This window comes from Eupeodes corollae, chromosome 3 (assembly GCF_945859685.1).
Source record: "Eupeodes corollae chromosome 3, idEupCoro1.1, whole genome shotgun sequence".
Taxonomy (NCBI): Eukaryota; Metazoa; Arthropoda; class Insecta; order Diptera; family Syrphidae; genus Eupeodes; species Eupeodes corollae.
In genome coordinates this window covers 68,481,557-68,500,124 of record NC_079149.1, presented here as the reverse complement: position 1 = coordinate 68,500,124, position 18,568 = coordinate 68,481,557, and the positions used below count along the sequence as shown (strand labels likewise).

General features: G+C 31.4%; 1 protein-coding gene across 1 annotated transcript; it reads left to right on the top strand.

Moving 5' to 3' along the window:
• The first annotated feature begins 6,154 nt into the window (after positions 1 to 6,154).
• Positions 6,155 to 17,949, top strand: LOC129951417 (cilia- and flagella-associated protein 61-like). The gene is made up of 18 exons (XM_056063545.1): positions 6,155 to 6,304; positions 6,370 to 6,627; positions 6,711 to 6,856; positions 7,094 to 7,229; positions 7,301 to 7,433; positions 7,580 to 7,725; positions 7,787 to 7,882; positions 7,945 to 8,057; positions 8,137 to 8,381; positions 8,434 to 8,699; positions 8,760 to 8,955; positions 11,646 to 11,854; positions 11,913 to 12,116; positions 12,183 to 12,736; positions 14,000 to 14,169; positions 14,231 to 14,503; positions 14,559 to 14,780; positions 17,692 to 17,949. The coding sequence occupies exons 1-18, from the start codon at positions 6,285 to 6,287 to the stop codon at positions 17,827 to 17,829; spliced, it is 3,525 nt and encodes a 1,174-aa protein (XP_055919520.1). The 5' UTR covers positions 6,155 to 6,284; the 3' UTR covers positions 17,830 to 17,949.
• The last annotated feature ends 619 nt before the right edge of the window (positions 17,950 to 18,568 follow it).

Sequence of the window (18,568 nt, the reverse complement as noted above, 5' to 3'; positions counted from 1 at the left end):
GGGAGCGCCAAATTCGGACGCGCATGTGACCTCTTTTTCGTGATTATATTTCAAGAAAAAGAAATACTCGTAAGTAAGTAGGTACCTACTTGTTGGTGCATTCGATTCTGTGTGTGCATGAAACTTAACTACAAAAGAAATAAGATGACCACAGCCCTGTTTTGATTGTACCAAAAATTTATTGTGTTTTGTGCATCTGATCTGCCTTGGCTTCAACTTCAAGTTTAATTGTGTCATACAAGAGGAGAGTGTTATCAGTTAAAGAATGAATTTAAGATGGAATTGTGGACAATGAAGCAGAAATTGCTGAAGTAAATTAGAGACTCATTGCGGAAAAAATAGGTCATTACAGTTGGCACGTGTAAATGCGTATTTGTGCATAAGAAATGGTCTGGATATTTCAGAAATATTATTTTGTTTACATTCTCATCGATGATGATTAAAATGCCAATAAAACATATGTAGAATGATAACAAAATGCACCCATATGGTGCCATTTAAGAGATATCTCATTATTTATAAAAGTTAAATTGATTTCAATTAATTAAGGTAAGAGTTTTCCAAAGTCAACATGAAAGTTAAAGAAAAGAAGTACAAATGTCGGAAAAATAGATTTGGGGACAGACTGATGACTTATAGCGCCAAGATACAGTATCGGTTTTTGGTAGAGGAGCTTAATACAAGCATTTTGAACAATGGAAACGATTTCTATCACACCTCGCCTATGCGGGAGGGCTAATTTTATAAAAAAAAGAGGCTAGGATGCTGCCAGCACTGATAACATCCAATCGCGTCTGTCTATTTGTCTTGCTTAAAAGTTGGTATGTTTTCAAGTTGGATTAAACAACTTGTTAGTTGAATTAATTTTATGATTATCTGTGAAATAAAAAAAGTTTGAAGACAATATTTTAAATTTTTGAAAAGCTATTTGAGTCGAAAGTAAATTTTTACCAAGTTTTAGTGTTGTTTTTTTGTTAGGTCAATTCGATTTTTCTCAAATTTTTTAAAAATATTAAAAACAATATTTCTTATAAGTTAAAATTAGTTGAAAGCCATAATCTCAAAATTTTGTAAAGATATTTGAGTCGAAATTCAATTTTTACCAACTTTTGTTAAATTTTCTTTTAAGTTTTTATTTTTTGTAAAAAAACTGTCAATTCAATTTTTCTCAAAATTTTACCGAATATTTAAAACAATATTTTTTATAAGATGAAATAAGTTTGAAGCCATAATCTTAAGTTTTTAAAAAGATATTTGAGTCGAAATTCAATTTTTACCAATTTTGAGTGCTTAATGTTTTTTTTTAGGTTTTTATTTTTTATAAAAGAAAGTGTCGATTGGATTTTTCTTAAAATTTTACTAGATTTTAAAAACGTTATTTTTCGTTGAACAAAATTGATTTGGAGGTGGAATCATTTTCGAGGTGACAACTTTTTTTTCAGTTTTTTTGATTTATAAAAGAAACCGTTAATTTGATTTTTTTTAAATATACTTATACAATATATTATATAAAATTTAATTCAAGTCACTACCGTTTTTGGTTCGTAGGACATTTAGGGTTGACCAAATTTTTCATCTTTTTTTAAACTGCTATGGTAAAAAAACCACCCACGCAATTTTCTTGAGACCCCTTTCTACATTTTTTTGTCTTATTATCTGTATAACAAAATTTATTTGAAGTCGATATCTCTTCTGATTCTTGAGCTATGGACGACGAAAAAAAGTCGCGATATACGGACGTACGAACGGACGTAAAAAAATCACTTTGGGTATTGTTTCAAAAACTATTGATATTGCCTTAATAAAAATAATCAAATTAAGTATTGAGGTTAAAATTTGTGTGAATTTGACCCACATAGGCTATTGACTGTAATTAAGAAACCAATACCACTATGACCGCTTAATATTAAACTCGACTCTTAATAATAATATATTTATGGTTTGAAATTAAAAAAATAGGTCTTTACAATATATGGTAATAACACAGAAAAATGCAGGGAGGACTCTCAAAACAATTGAGTGGTTGACCCAAAATATCTCACGAGCTAAAAACGCTGCGACTTCAACTAAATTTTATGTATAACTTTAAAAAAATCAATTAACGGTTTCTTTATAAAAACTGAAAAAAAAAATTGTCACCTCGAATATGTTATCTCCAAAATCATTGTATGCAATGAAGAATAACGTTTTTGACATCTGGTAAGATTTTGAGAAAAATTGAATTGACATAATTTTTTACAAAAAATAAAAGCAGTAGTAAAAGTTGGTAAAAATTAATTTTTAGCTTATGTATCTTTTTTTTTTAATTTAAGATATTGGCTTCAAACTAATTTCATCTTACAAAATATTGTTTTTAACGCTCAGTAAAACTTTAGGAATGATCAAAGTGACAGTTTTTTTTTACAAAAAAATTGAAACATTACTAAAACTTGGTAAAAATTAATTTTCGATTCTCGATATCTCGTGAATTAACAAAACACGGAAACCTACAAAACCAACAAAAAACTGGTAAGAAATTGTTTTCGATTCAAGCATTTGGAGAACTTCAAGTTATTTATCTAACACTAAATATTGTTATGAATACTTTGTTAAAATTTTAAGCAATACTAATCGATAGACGGGATGAGAAGTTTTCAGTGAGTGTTGCATCGCAGCCTCTTTTATATTATATAATGTGATGTGATAAAAAAGGAGTGTTATTTAAAAAAAATCATTTAAAGTTGATATGTTTGTCACCACAAATTAATTTTATGCAACAAAGAATATCGTTTTTGACACCTGGTAAGATTTTGAGAAAATTGAATTGGCGGTTTCTTTTTTACAAAAAATAAAAACCTTAAAAAGAACTTACTAAATGTTTAATTTTCGACTCGAATATCTTTTCAAAAATAAATTATTTTATCTTCAAACTAATTTTATTTTACTTTTGGTAAAATTTGTTTAAGAATACCACAGTAAGTTTTTTCATACAAATTAAAATCTACAAACAACAATACAAAAAAATAATGAAAATTGATTGAATTCAATCCGTATATTTTTATATAAGAAATACAAATAAATAAATTGGGGGGCGAAACCGTCCGTTGAGAACTAGGGCCAAGTGACTTAAAACTCTCAACCATTACTGTGTGCGAGTATTGTTTTCAAGGATGGCGAGGACCTACAGTATTAAGCCTACGAACGGCTGATTTTGATAAAACTAGCCTAATTATCCATAACTTACAACTAACTTACTGGTCCCATAAGGACACTCTAAGTTAGACAATAATACTTAATTCTAATGCCTTTCGGCCTTAAGATCTATTTAAATTGAAGCCTTGTTTCACCCCATCAGTTCGGCCCCCTTCGGACACAGCCCTACTGAACCGAAGAAGCTCTGCTCCGCCTTGTGCCATGACGTCCCGATTATACAGGAGTCGCCTATCTACGGTTCGTCGTCTGACGTGGTAGATTAGCGGAACTGCCAATCTATCCTGTATCAGACCGCATCTATCTAAAAAGAGGAATGCCTCTGGTGGAATGAAGCCGCTCAAGCGTGCACCCTCAAAATAAAATGAAATTGTTGGTCGAAGAACAAGCCCCGAGCCCCGTTGTATAGGACATCGTTTGAATATTAATGCACGTAAGAAGATTCGGCTGTTCGATATAAGTACAGCGTAACACTGTCTCTCGAACACCCGAAACTTCTCCATCAGGGAAGGGGCAATGTTAAACCACACAGGACAACCATAAACGATCATAGGCCATATGAGGGTCATGTAGCAAATTACCTTCACTCTGGGGTCAAGCCGACTGCTGTAAAACAGCCGTTTCGTCAGAGCGAAGGCTCCTCTGACCGTGGTCAGAGCAGCATTTCTATATCTATCGAAATATAAATTCTGATCTAACCAGATACCGAGATACTTCACTACACTTCTGCTCGCTAATCGCTGCCCGTGAAGATCAATGATGCCCATCTTGCGCGAATTCTCGCTCGTATCTCTCGTCGCCCTAGCCAACGGACTCTGGAACAGAATTGTCGTCGCAATATCACTGAATCTTGTCGAAATCACGTTGCAAGACAATTCTAATAACTTCAACCTGCAATTGCCTTTGTAAGACTACCTATCAGATTGCTGGTGTAAATGGTGAAGAGAATCGGTGAATTCACCGCTCCCTGTTGAAGACCATTTTTTATTGAGAATGTTGTGGTAGAAGTTACATTGCCACTTTTGACAACAAATTCTCTACCGTTAAGCATATCATAAAGTATATACAACAATGGCTTGCTTATGCCAAGCCTGCTCATTTTTAGGTAAAGACCCTCTAACCATAGGGTGTCAAAGGCCTTTTCCAAATCAACCAGAACAGCACCTGTGCATTGTTATTTTGATTTATTCCATTGGATATCAGAAACGAGTTAAGACGCACCATGAATTGTGTCATGATCCGCCTTGAACCCGAACTTCTTATCCGGAATTATTTTGTTGTCCGCAGTCCACTTATTCACATCTCTATTGATGATCTTTTCAAAAAATTTGCTGATGCTAGGAAGAAAATTATCGACCGAAGATTTGACGGGTTGGAGTTGTTCTTTCCCATTTTCGGGAAAGGAAAAACCACAGCGGTCTTCCAGTTCACTGGACATTATGCATAATGCAAGAGCATCATGCCATGGGTACTACATATAAGAAATACCACACACACATCCAAAAAACGCTTCAAAAATTGATAAAAATTTGTTTTCGTTGAGTTGATTTATTGACCAATTTGTGTAATTATACTAATAATATTAATTTCCACTAATCACAAAAATTAGTTCTGTACTAAAAATTTCGGAAATAGTTCATGTCTTTACCGTCACACTTAGATCAATACAGATCCATTGTGATACCTGTGAGTATTGCTGCTCAAGCTAATAAGAAAAACCTACATATGTGTTCAGTTAGTCAAGCCATTTAGAGGCTTTGACGAAGTTCAGAATGTTTTTACCTGGCGTACTAGAGAATTCTTCTAAATCCCCCAAGAAATAGTTGCCAAGCAGTTTCTTCCTTTGATGTGAGAGTGCGGGACAGTGAAACAGAAAGTACGGAGTGTCTTCATGCACCTCCTCGTCACCGCATCCTCTGCATAGATCATCTGAACTGATTCTCATCTTTTTAATATGATAACCTAACAGATTATGTCCGGTGATTATGCTTAAAAGAGATCGAAGTGATCCTTTTTGTAACTGCATAATTCTTTTCGTTCTTTGTTTGTTAAAACAGGGCCAGATCTTTCTTGTAGTGCCGCAGGTGTCAAGAAGGTTCCACCTTTCATCGGCCTTGATAGTTATTCTTTTTAAGATTTCCTGTTTTAAATAACAGGTAGGGATTCTAACTAGCTGAGCTTGGCTTACGTCAAGCATTGACCCTAATCTTGCTAATTCATCGGCTTTCTCGTTGCCTAGTATATCGCTGTGGCCTGATACCCAGCAGAGTCTAAATTTGTGCTGTGTGCCAAGAACCTTAAGCTCTTCGCTGCAGCATGAAACAAGCCTTAATTTTACCTCAATTGCAGAAATCGCTTTTACTTCCCCATTGGGTATGATGTGAGTTTGTATCACAACCTAGTACCACGTCCCATCACTTAGAGGCAGCTTTCTCTACAAGCTAGTCCGCCATGTGGCATATAGCACGATGTCAGGATCAGTGGTGGGAGTCCCTTCCTTACTAGTTTCACAGCACACTGGTCTGGATCACTGTAATTTGCTAAAAGAAAGAGATTAAACTTCTTCCTGGCTAAAATACAGGATCTGATGTTACTATTTGCTACTTGTGTGGCTTTGTGTAGTATAAAGTCTGATGCATGTAGTCCTCTAATTCTGCCACCTGAAATCCAGGGTTCAGATTACTTACTTCAGGCCTTTCATTGTTGTTTTACCTTATGTCCATATATGTACAAATGTATTTGTTTGAAAGGACACATCATTGATGAGTTTCGTATTGTTCTCTTAATTTCTGATTGTTTTAATTCTTTTAAACTGTTACTTTAATTGCATTTTCAAAAATAAATGTTTTTTGTGCCTTTTGAGGAAGCATTTATGAGAAACGAGACATACGAGTAACAATATGGAATTTTGAATAGCCCCTATTAAAAAGACTTTTTTTCGTTGGCAGTTTAATGGTAATAGGATTCTGAACTCCACTTAGGGATGTAATAAAAAATCAACTATACTTTTCAAAACAAATCATTTTCAATCAAAAATACAAATGCAAAGTTAATCATTCAAAAGTCAACAACACAAGTTAAAAAAAAAAGGAATAATGTCAAAATCTTCCACCACGTTAGTAACCATCACTTTTATTGAAATATTCCTATAGTTAATTTGTTAACAATTTCTTATTTAAGGCAATTTGAAGATACCAAAATGACAGTCCGCGATGCAAGTTATGAGGACATGAAATTTATAAGAAAAAAGCTTCGAATCTGCACATTAGAGTTCTTCGGAAATCAAGATATGAAGCTTGAATTTAGAAGTTCAAATTATTCTTTGGTCGTTGAACAGGAATCCAGGAAATTGCTTGCTTATGCGAATATTGGAAGCTCGCCGAATTTAAGTGCACTTCCGAAAGAAAGTTGGTTGGAATGGATACACTTTTATTTTGGGTAAAATATTATTATCTACATACATAGATTTGTTTGAACATTTACAGTAAGTACATAATTTCTTTTGTTTTTATTAAATTTAGATTAAAATACATAACTTATGGAAATACACTTTTTATGACATTCTTAGTCATTGATGATGCGAGTTTACTTTTTCAAATATATGAAGAGGTGTTTCTTCGAGAACCAAAAATTAAATACATATGCACTGTTGCACCACCAATTGATTGTAAGTATCTGCACTTAGTAAAATTATTTAACTGGATGCTTATTAGACGCAAAAGACGACTAAAACCTTAGGTATTAGGCCAATAAATTTGGAAGAATGTGAACTGGTTTTTTCGCTTCCGTTCAAACGAAATATCATTAATTTGATTAATTATTGTTTGATATTTGTTATAATCAAAAATCTTTTCTATTATATGATATAAAAAAAATTAAACTAAATTATAATTTTATTTTCCAGCTATTTACGAAGAGATTTTTTCCACCTACAATGAACGAATATTTTCGTTGGATAGATCAATAAATAGACTAAATCAATCGATTTTTGTTTGTAAAAAATACGACGTTATCCCCAAAATGAATTTCCGCCTTGCTTTGTAAGATTTTAACTTAAAATTTTCTTGAAATCGTTTTTATTTTTAAAATTACACCTGTGTACATTTTCTAGGATTGAAGATAATGATAAGTTAGTGCAAATAATTGATCAAACATTCAAATTTGTTCGAGAAGATTTAGGGGATTATTATGTTGCTGAACAAGTTTTGCGTGACGATCCAAGTGAAATCATCATTATGTCACTGGTATGGTTAATTTTCTAACGTTTTAATACCTAAATACAATGGCTATAAGTTTCTTTCGCAAATCAAGAAAGTCTACGAACATTAACCCTGTTTGTGTCCATCTTATATTTCTCAATATACTGTATTTTTTCATTTATTTTACACAGATTTCGAAACATCCAGTTGGAATGATTTGGTTGAATTCACATATTAACCAAAAGATATTAGTAGATAATTTTGAAATTGCTGCTTTTGGTAACTTTCTTAAGTCCAATGATCCAAATATCAATGAAATGGGATCAGGAAGTGCAATGTCTGTCTAATATATAGGTATTTTCATATGTAACCTTTTTTCACTATGCAATTTTCCCCAGAGATCTTGTTCAGAAGCGATCAGATGAATTTATTGGTAAATTTGAAGATAATGAAATTACAAATGAAAGTAGAATTTCAGCAAAGTATCCAACGAGGTATTACACACGCATTATATTGTTCAAGATTCGAAAATATTAACTTAAACAATAATTTTAAGCCTGAACAACCTATTTATTGATACGAGCTCAAGCGATTCCGAACCTGAACCATATCAATCTGAAGACAAATTTCCACAAAATATATTTAGAAAATGGAGCCACATAAGTAGAAGTAGGTAGAAGTGATTGGATAATCATCTATAAATAAGACTTCAATTTTCTCATACAAAGTTTTTCATCTAAACAAGCAGAGTTTGAACCTCATCTTACTGAAGAATCCAAAAAAAGTATTATTATACCAAAATCATCAGAATCTATCAATGCATTTGCCATTCAGTTATTTGGATTTTGTACTGGAATAGATCCTCGCAGAGTTTTTGACCTTGTAGCATCCTCCTTTTCTTCTTACCCAGACCACGAGTATTGCATATTATCACTTTCATCAACTGACGCGTCTTCAAATTCCACATATGGACCACTTTTAAAATATTTTTCAGTACGTTCAAAATATTTTCATTAAAAAAAAACATAAAGCAAAATATTTGCAGCGTGTAATTCCACGAGTGGGGTCCAAAATCTCCGATTGCCTCTACGTTTCACATAGAAAATCATTTCATTCTGAAATCGAATTATCGGTCTTGACCAATAAAGATATTTCCGATGTGGAGGCTATGTTATACCACCCAACATTTGAAAGAAACGATATGGTGAATATTTTGCAATCAATTGAGGAATACTTGGCCAATAGGTGGTCCACGTATGAAATGCTTATAATACGCTGTAGTGGATGCGCTATTGGTTTCATTGTTTTAAGGTTTTTGCTAATTTGGTTCGATTGTTATAATTAAACGAGTTAATGAAACTTCTTTAACAGACAAAACTGCAGTTTATGTGAATTTGAAACAAATTATGAATTAATTGATAATGAAGAACTTTTCCCAGAATGGCATTCAGGAGAATTGAAATATTTGTACTTGCATCCTGCTTTTATTTGGGAATGGATACATGTAACTCGCGAAATATTCCGACTGACAGGATACATTTCAATGTTTTATAAACTTAGAAAAGAGGTATGAAATAACAAAATATTTGATTTTTGTGTGTTTTTCTGTAATTTCCCTCAAATTTCGAAATAACAAACATTAATATGATTTGATTGAGAAAATTTGTAATTTCTAAATTACGGGAAAGTAAACAAAAAACTTTTAGTTTTTTACTAATTTGTTAATATTATCCTTAGCGAGCGTTACTTTTACTTTTACTTTTCAATATCATATATTAATACATTGAAGAAAACAAATTTATTCGTCGCGAAAAAAATTTAAGTTGATACGAACTGTCAAACTTTATTCGCGTTCCACATTATCCACACTGCCAACGAATAAAATAATCGCGCGTACTTAACCTAAAAAAATCATTCTTGTTTTCGTTTCGGTGGTCAAAGTCAAACTTTATTCGCGACAAATTAAAAACTCTCATGTGAAAAAAATGTCAAAATCGACAAATATTCGTTCATTCGTTCGTCGTACTCATGTGAATAATAATTAATTCAAGCGAATCGGTACTCATGCAACAAAGTTATGGAATTCGCAAGTTTTTAAGCTTGCATTGATACTCATGAGGGTCTAAATAAGCACACTACACAAATAAGTTGTCCAAAAGGAAAAAATCTTAAAAATGTCGAAATTTTAGTTTTTTTGGTATATAGTTGATTTTAATATTTAATACCAACAGAAAATTCTGTGAATGAAGTTATTTCCAAAACCCTAAGGGTGCTTAACAAAAAATTGTGTGAATGAAGTTATTTCCAAAACACTTAGGGTGCTTAATTAAAGTCAATTTGAGTCTTTGATTGAATTTGTAGATGTAAGCCAACACCTTGACAAAGTTCTAAAATCAATTTTAAACTCGATCTCGTAACTCTCTGTTTATCTTTAAAATTTAAAAATATTTAGAACTCGAGCATTTCTTCACTTTTTATAATTTTCTAAGAACTCAGTGTGTGTTATTAAGAAGATAGATCTTGGTTAGATAAAACAAAGTTCTAACGAATAATAAACATAAACATATACATATTTATGACATTCTATCGAGTTTTGATTTAGCTGTAAACAATATTGTTTTCTCTTAAAATGTTTTTCTTATTTGATGGTAATACCTATTGAATAATACCCAAAAACCAATAGTACCCCTGTTTTGTTGAAAAATCTATCAATAGTGTAGTAGGATTTTAAACGAATATCAAAAACAATATCCGCAGTATGGATACTACCGATAAAAGTTGTAAAATCGTACTACGGATGGGTTTTTGGCATTTATACGAGTCTTGAATAGATCTTATATGATTGCGTTCTCTAACAATGGTACGATTTATATTGCACTTGTATCTCGATAGTTGTGTTCGTTGAATAGTTGTGCATTTGGAATCGTGTGTTTTGGGGAAAAAATCAATTTATTACTGTTGATACTATTTAGTTTTGTAAGTGAAAACGGACTAACTGGGCTTATTTTGCAAGAGAAAACAATAGGAAAGATAAGTTTTGCTATGCTTCCACCAAAGGCTTATCTCAGTTTAGATTAAATAAATCTTTTTGGTATTTTCAACGCACAAGAAGATTTAAAAATTATTAAGTTTGACAGCACTTTCTAAAATGCAAATGGATTTCGATGTTTCTTATCAAGTGCAAGGAAGATAGTTTGATTCGTGTTAAGTTTTCGTGTTTGGTTAAAAAAAATTTCAATTGAATTATTGTTACAAATTTTAAAATTACCAACAATATTTTTCATATGAAGAAATAGTTAAGTTTGAAAATCTTATTTTGTTAAATAGATTTTTAGTCGAAAACAAATGTATACCTATTTAAGTAGCATTTCTGAAATGTTTACAAATTTGATGAATGAAATTAATTTGAGTGCTATCAAGAACTACTATTTTTTGTAGATTTTATTTTTTACAAAAAAACGGACTGTTGGATTTTTAGAAAACAAAACTACTGAATATCGAAAACAATATTTTCTGTGAAATAAAAAGAGTTTGAAGACAATATTTTTAATTTTTAAAAGCTTTTTGAGTCATAATTAAACTTTTAACAAGTTTTAGTATTGTTTTTTTGTTAAGTTTTTATTTTCTGTAAAAAACTATTAATTCGATTTTTGTCAAAATTTTACTGAGTGTTGACAACAATATTTTTTAAAAGATAAAAATAGTTTAAAGCCAATATCTCAAAGTTTTAGAAGGATATTTAAGTCGAAAATCAATTTTTACCGAATTTAATTAATTTTTTTGTTCAATTTTTCTCAACATTTTTCCGAATGTTGAAAACATTATTTCTTATAAATTTTTGAAAAGATATTTGAGTCGAAATTTAATTTGTACCAACTTTAAGTAATGTTTTTTTATGTTATTATTTTTTTTATAAAAAAGCTGTCAATTCGATTTTTCTCAAAATTTTACCAGATGCTTAAACCTTTATTTTTCGTTGTACAAAATTAATTTGGAGATAAAATAATTTTGTATTAGTAAAATTTTGGAGGTGATAAATTTTTTTTCAGTTTTTTTGATTTATTAAAAAACCGTTAGTTTGATTTTTTTTTCAAAGAATATACTTGTTTGGTATCACGTTACAATATATTATATAAAATTAAAATCAAGTCTCTGGCGTTTTTGGTTTGTGAGACATTTGGGCTTAACCAAAATTGTCACCAAGCAATACAAATAAAGACTTTTACTACTTTTATTTTTTTGTTTGTGTCTTTCTAGCCCAACCACACAATATTAAATAGCTTTCTTTTGAACATGTTTCCAGTATTTCCTAGAAAACAGCTTAACAAATCCCCTGTAGATCCATATGCTCTCTATTACATAAATACTAAATTGTGTCACAAAGTTAGGATACAAAGTGAAAACAAAATTGTCATCGTGGGATTCAATGAAGTTTCCAAAGGATTCCTAAGAACTCTACTCTTCTCGTTGGTTTTCCATACTCTTTACTTTTTTGTCTGATAATAAAAAATCTTTAATTCTTAGTACAAGCTCGAAACAAATAAAATGTCCCAATGTAACGGTTATAACTGAATGCAATGGATTTATTGAAGCGGAACATGATACAAACTTTTTTAAGGAGCAACAGTCTTTATTCTTTGAAGCTAATGACCAATTCTCCGCGAATTTCTTAAGAAAATTAGAATTCAGGACTTGGGTGAAGTTTTTGGCTGGAGAGCTAAGGAAAATGTATGGGTTTGCATTGATAGTACATATACCAAAGTATTAGTTCATACCAACAATTTTTATTTTCAGTGATGGAAAAAGAGTAACTTTGGAAAATGGAACTGTGTTAAGATATGATAGGCTCTTGCTCACGTCTTCTTCAAGATATAATTCACCAAAGACACTCCAATTTATGCCACGACCTTTAAACTATATAGAAATCAATAACCGTTTGGATATGATAATATTCTATGATAAGATGCAAGTCTTGTTAGCAATGGACTCAACAGACCTTCCCATTTTAATTTACGGCTCCGCCGCAATAACTCATTCGTGTGTTAGTTCTTTGATTGACCTGGGAATAAAACCAACGCTAATTAGTATAGTTATACCAGCCAATGAAGACATTGATTTTCCCGAAGCATTGGACGATGAGTATGTGACTAAGTGGATAAGTATGAAAGAGAAAGAAATTGGAGTACGAATTTATCAAAACTTTAATTTCGTCGACTGGAGCTTACATCGAAATGAAGAAGCAATTAAAAGTGTTCTGTTTGAGTCTGATTCGGATGGGAAATTTTCCTTAGAATGCTTAGCCTTTATAAGCTTCTGTACAAAAATGTTTGCTGAAAACCCATATCAGTGTGAGTAATAGTTGTATTGTGGCTTTGTTAGGCTATAACACTTTCCAGGATCAAGTTTCTTATTTAAGCACTTAATTGTAACTCCAATGCATTGCTGTGCTGTGACTTAACCATCATCATAAGTTTGCTCTTTCATCTAATTTTAAACATTCTGTTGTTAATCAAAAACGATATTGCACTATTAAGACGTTCTTCCTCCCTGTGTTTAACATTTTTAAGGGTATTCACATGTGTGGCTACCCGGTTATCGGATCAACTATGAGCCAAATTTGTACTTGAAGGTAATAAAAAAACTTAATAATTCAAATCCATTTTCCATGCGATACAAATTCGCTATAATTTTACACGGAGACCTCTACGTTAGTACGAAATTCTTTAAACCGACGACCCGATTTAGTTTTCTCATCTAACATCTTAAGTAGCTATAGTAATCAAACTGTGCTATATTTAATTATATAAATACCATTCTCCACTTGACTTTAGACGACTATCTGCTAAAAAATTAATATTATTTTATTTTTCGGAAAACTAATTTTCTGAACATTTATAACAAGATCTTCGCTGTATTTACACTGATTATTCTAAAGCCTTTGACCAACTTTCTAATATCGCGACATTTAAGCTAAAATTAATTTGTTTGTCCTAAATGCTCATGGATATATTTTTATCTTTAAAGCATGCCTTGTAAAGTTAAATTCAGGAGTTCTTTCAGTAAATTTTTCATTGTCATAATTCCCCAGGGTAGTCATGTAGAGCATTAGTAAGTCCGTGAAACTTTTTTAAAGAAGTAATGCAATTGTCTTAAACAATCGCAAAAGGGGTAAGAAATAAAACTTTACAACGATATTCGATGTTGAGTTTATTAGGTTGATGGATTATAAAATACCGCAGCACTCTATACATCACATTCAGAGTTTTAATGATCTTGGAGTTTTTTTTTAAATTCTAATCTCAATTTTAGTAAAGGCAATTTTAGAATTGTACCCCACACTTAAATGTCTTGATGATTTGTCTGTTATTTCATTTTTATTTGTATTTAATTATGATTTATTTATAAGTTTGATTAATTTCTTACTAACTACTGTGACTGCAGCACTAAGTGTTGAGTCAGATAAACACATTTTTTGTGCAAACAAATTCTTTTGTCGTAAAATAAGGCTTTAATAACGTCTTCCGAAAAGATTGGATTATTAAACAAAAAAAAAATAAAGACATTTTTTGGACAACATTTCAATGTTTTTTTATTAATTTGATCTTTTGCAGCCTTAAATAAAAAATTCGAATTCTTCAATAACACAATGCTTATAAATGAAAACTCAAAGACAAATATCCCGTTTGTTTACGCTTGTGGTCCAGCAACCCAATACCGTGACGTATCACCTGATAGTCAATATCAACAAAAATACTTAAATCAAATTGAAGTTGGAAATAAAGTAATGTCCACAAAAACTGAAAACACCTACAATAGTTAAACATATTTTTTTGAAATTAAAGCTAGCAATGAGTTTTATCGAAAAAATACTTACTGGCTTGGAATCAAATATTATAAAAGCTAAGTTTGTCAAACCAATTTTTCGGCAATATCAACTCATAGGAGGCTTTATTTACGGAGGTTTAAGGAAACCTGGTCGATATTTTTCAAGAGAAACCAGAAAAAATCTTCCTGACATCGGTAAAGATTTAATTACTGCAAGTAGAGAAGAGTATTGTCGGCTATATCTTGATCACAATGGTTTTGTTTCTGAAATAAGTTGCATTACCAGAAAGGTACATATATTGTTCTTTAGGTACGCAATTATTTAAATTCTTATTTTATTTACAGCACAAGAACCTCGAGTTTCTTAAAAGACTTTTTGGCTTACATGAAACATACTTCAACAATTTGAGATTAAAGTGCGAATGCGGAGAAATCGAAGATTTACTGGATTACTTTTATCAGAACACATTTTCAGCAATATTACACAACCAGTTTAAATTGTTTAGGCAAACAATGCGAACTAAAAATCTCGAATGTTTGAACAAATTCCAACGTGATGTTGAAAAGGTAGGAACTTATGAAAATTATACTTTATCCAAATAACATGTTATAAATTCGGACCTCAGTAGAGAGCTTTATTTATGTGTATCTTAAGTATTTTATACGAAGCGTCACCAAATCAGGTAGCGGCTAAACATTTTTAGTTCGGTGAAAACAAAGGCTATCAGGTTTTTTGTGACAAGGACTTGAAGCTAGACTTAAATCATTTTTTTTATTTATATTTTGCTTAGGGTTGGCCTACATATTAGTTTTTAATGAACAAAAAACCTAAAACGAGTTGTAGAAACGGTTTCTAAAAGAGGAAGGACTGATATGGAAGTCAAAAGTGTTGTGCACTTTATGATAAGCGCAGCATTCTTGTAATACCTTCAAAAGACTATAATTTGTATGGTAATGAGGAAGTGGAAAGATTTTGCCTGTCTGATCTTCCATGGATTAGTAAAAATATGAAGCTTCTACAAGAAGTGGTGAGTCTATGATACCTGCTAAAAGCTGGTGTAGGAAGATAATATCAGCGACTTCTCTGCGTTTTTGGAGGGTTTGCAGGTTAAAAAGTTTTGAGCGATCTTCATTAGGTGGTAAGAATAAATTGTCACCCCAAGTTTCTTCCAATTTATCAAGTTAAACCACAATTAAACAATTAAATTTTCTCTGGTAATTATGATTTTTTGTACCGTGGAATGTGTTACATAGTTTGTTTCCTATTGTTTTGTTATTAAATAAAATAAATGGATATTTTAACAATCTATTAATGCCATAAGGTGGTAAGAATAGATTGTTACGACAAGAAGAGTGCAAATCGAAGAAATCTGCATTATACAGATTCAATGCCTTAAGATAGAGTTAAATGTAGCAGACGTAGCGGTAGACGTCAAAACGTAGTTTGAAATATCCATTCAACCACCAAATTGACAAATCGCATCGAAAAGATAACTGTGAAAGTATGAAAAAATAATTCTCGAAAATTCGGAATAGGCTTAAACAAGAACATTACAAAAAATTTATAGATATCAGATATCATAGACACTATACTTTTAAAATGGACGACAAAAATAAAACAGATGATTATTAAATTTGCATTTTTTTTTTTTATAAAACTTCGAATTCCTTGATTTAGTTCATTTACGCAATATATTTGGTTCTTATGTATAGTTAAGTGTTTTTCACTCGTTAGTCGTTACTTATTTATTTGATTTTTAAAATTTAACGTTTTTTGTTAAATTAGTAGAGTAGTAAATGAAACAAATCAAACGTGTAGTTTATACAATTAACTACACGTAATTTACCGAGTAGATTACCTGACGTAATCTACTCTGCCATCTCTGAGAAAGAGATCTGATCGAGAGATCAGACTTGACTATCGTATTCAAGTAGAAGAGACATGTATGTAGTTTCGAGAATTCTTAAGACCAACGGCAACATTTACTGAAGCCAAGAGATGAGTTGACCCTGTTAATAATATAATCAATATGGACTCGAAAATTTAACTGGTGTCGCAAATAACTGCTAGGTCCCGAATAGAACAGAATGGGCAGGTTCAGGCGACATAAGGGACTTAAAAAATTCTAGTATCTGATTGGCCAGCTGCCAAAAAATTGCCTTCCAATTAAGGCAACTTTGTTGGAAAGTTAATCAAGAAAAATCTAGCTAACTCATGTCAAAATGACAGATGATCATGTTTTTTTATTCAACTGAGAGCTGAACTTTATTACTCTATGATTTATTTATTTTCTGCGCAACTTCATTAAATGCTTTCTTTTCAATTTTGAAATAATATTTCTTTACGATACAAAATATATAAATCGTGATTGAGTTGTTGTAGACAGCCTGAGGTAGGTTTCGTAGACAATAATTTAGGTGGTACTTTTTGTACTATGAACTTAAAGTAGCAGTTTGCGAAGTAAAGTTCTGAATTTGAAATCCATGACACCTAAAAAACTAACGAGATGTTTCGGTCGAAATGTAGGTTTAAAGAATAAAGTTGACTGCAAATGAATTCCCTTGTTTTGCCTGAACATGCCCAATGATAACATCGTTTAGAATATAAGTTCGGTAAAAAAGATATGATCGCTTACAGGTGAATGTTATGAGCCCAACGCACAGACATGCAGTGCGTTCGGCTCTGCTGAGTTTGTCGTAGTATGTGACTTTCTCCAGTGCAGTCCACCATACTGCTACCACGTACATAAGTATTGGTCAGATGACCGATGTGTATAGCCAGTAGGTTATGCGAGGTTGAAACCCCCATTTGCTTCATATGGCTTTCCTGCAAAGGAAAAGAGCTGCTGTAGCTTTTTAACTCTTTCCTGAATATTAGATTTCCAACTTAATTTTATGTAAAATATCAGACCAAGATATTTCGCTTCATTAGTAAAAATTAGTGGTACACCTTTTGTTGAAGGAAGCACAATTACTGGGATCATGTATTTCCTTGTGAAAAGGACGAAGTCAGTTTTTTGAGGATTAATACTAAATCCGCAGTGATCAGCCCATCAAGTGAGCATGTTGAGTGCGTTTTGGAGTCTCTCATTGTATTAGGACCTTCCCCTGTGACGGCGATAGCAACATCATCGGCTTATGCAACCACTCTGTAGAGAAATGGAAAGACGAAACAGTACTGAAAGAGATATATGGACATAGAGAGGTAGCAAACTTCTTGACTTAATTTTTTATCAACAGTATCATCACTTATTTCGATTTAGGTAATGGAGGTGCTTGAGGTACTTTTTAAGTAATAAAAAAACAATAGTCAGGTTCTATAACCTGACTCGCTTATCACGTTGAACAGTATGATTTAGCCTTTAAATTGTACGTGCTTAACTGATATCATTTTAAACTTTGTGAGCCGTTAGAGTCTTGTAGAATTCTTAATACATTTCAAATAATTGTATAACTTTTTCTTTCTAACATAATTTAGGTTAATAAAGTGGATGTGATTGAGTTTTTAAAAGCAAAGAATATGGATGAAGTAATCCAGAATGATTTGATCGAATTTATAAAGAAACATTCTAAGCTCCTACATCAAAACTACGCACTTCCAAATGACTTTCCGTAAAATAATTGTGCTTGTATAATGTAATTTAATACATGTTTTTTTTTCATTTGTAACTTCTTTTATTTCAATTTTAATAAACTGCTTGTAAACAATTACTTCTAAATAAAAAAACTTGGTGTCTTCTTCTGTTTTATTATGAATTGATATAAATTTAAAACTTTTTTGTTGAAGTTTCTTTCGATTTATCAAATTAAAGCACAATTAAACAATTAAGTTTTCTCTGCTAATTATGATTTTTTGAACCGTGGAATGTGTTACCTATTTTGTTTCAAATTGTTTTGTTATTAAATTAAATAAAAGGCTATTTTAAAAATCTATTAATGTCATAACTTTGTTCACATTGTGTATTTCCTTTTTTTACTAAACTTAATTGTATTTCAATTGTAGAAGAGATTTCAATGAATATTCTTTATTTTATTTTATATGATTCTGTTTTTATCAAAATTAAAATAAAAAAAGCTTAATTTATAATTTAGTCCAACAATAAGCCAATTTGTTTCCCTTTTATATTAGTTCCTTCAATAAGACAGCGTTACAGTGGAAGTTTATAAAACGGCCATACAGTTTAAAATTCAAAGTAGGTATATAATTTACTCATTAAATTTGTATTTGCTGAACATTTCTAAAACCCTGATTGTTGACCATTTAAGGGCAGCAGTGTTTTTGAAATGCGGGTCAAGAACAACATACTGCCGAAATCAAATAAATAATTTGTACTTATGACTGTAAATATTGTCAT

Excerpts from the sequence above, each read along its gene's own strand:
- LOC129951417 (XM_056063545.1), top strand. The coding sequence starts at position 6,285 with ATGTCAAAATCTTCCACCAC. Across the intron at positions 8,700-8,759 it reads ATTGGTTTCATTGTTTTAAG|ACAAAACTGCAGTTTATGTG; the intron begins GTTTTTGCTAAT and ends CTTCTTTAACAG. Across the intron at positions 12,117-12,182 it reads GCTGGAGAGCTAAGGAAAAT|TGATGGAAAAAGAGTAACTT; the intron begins GTATGGGTTTGC and ends TTTTATTTTCAG.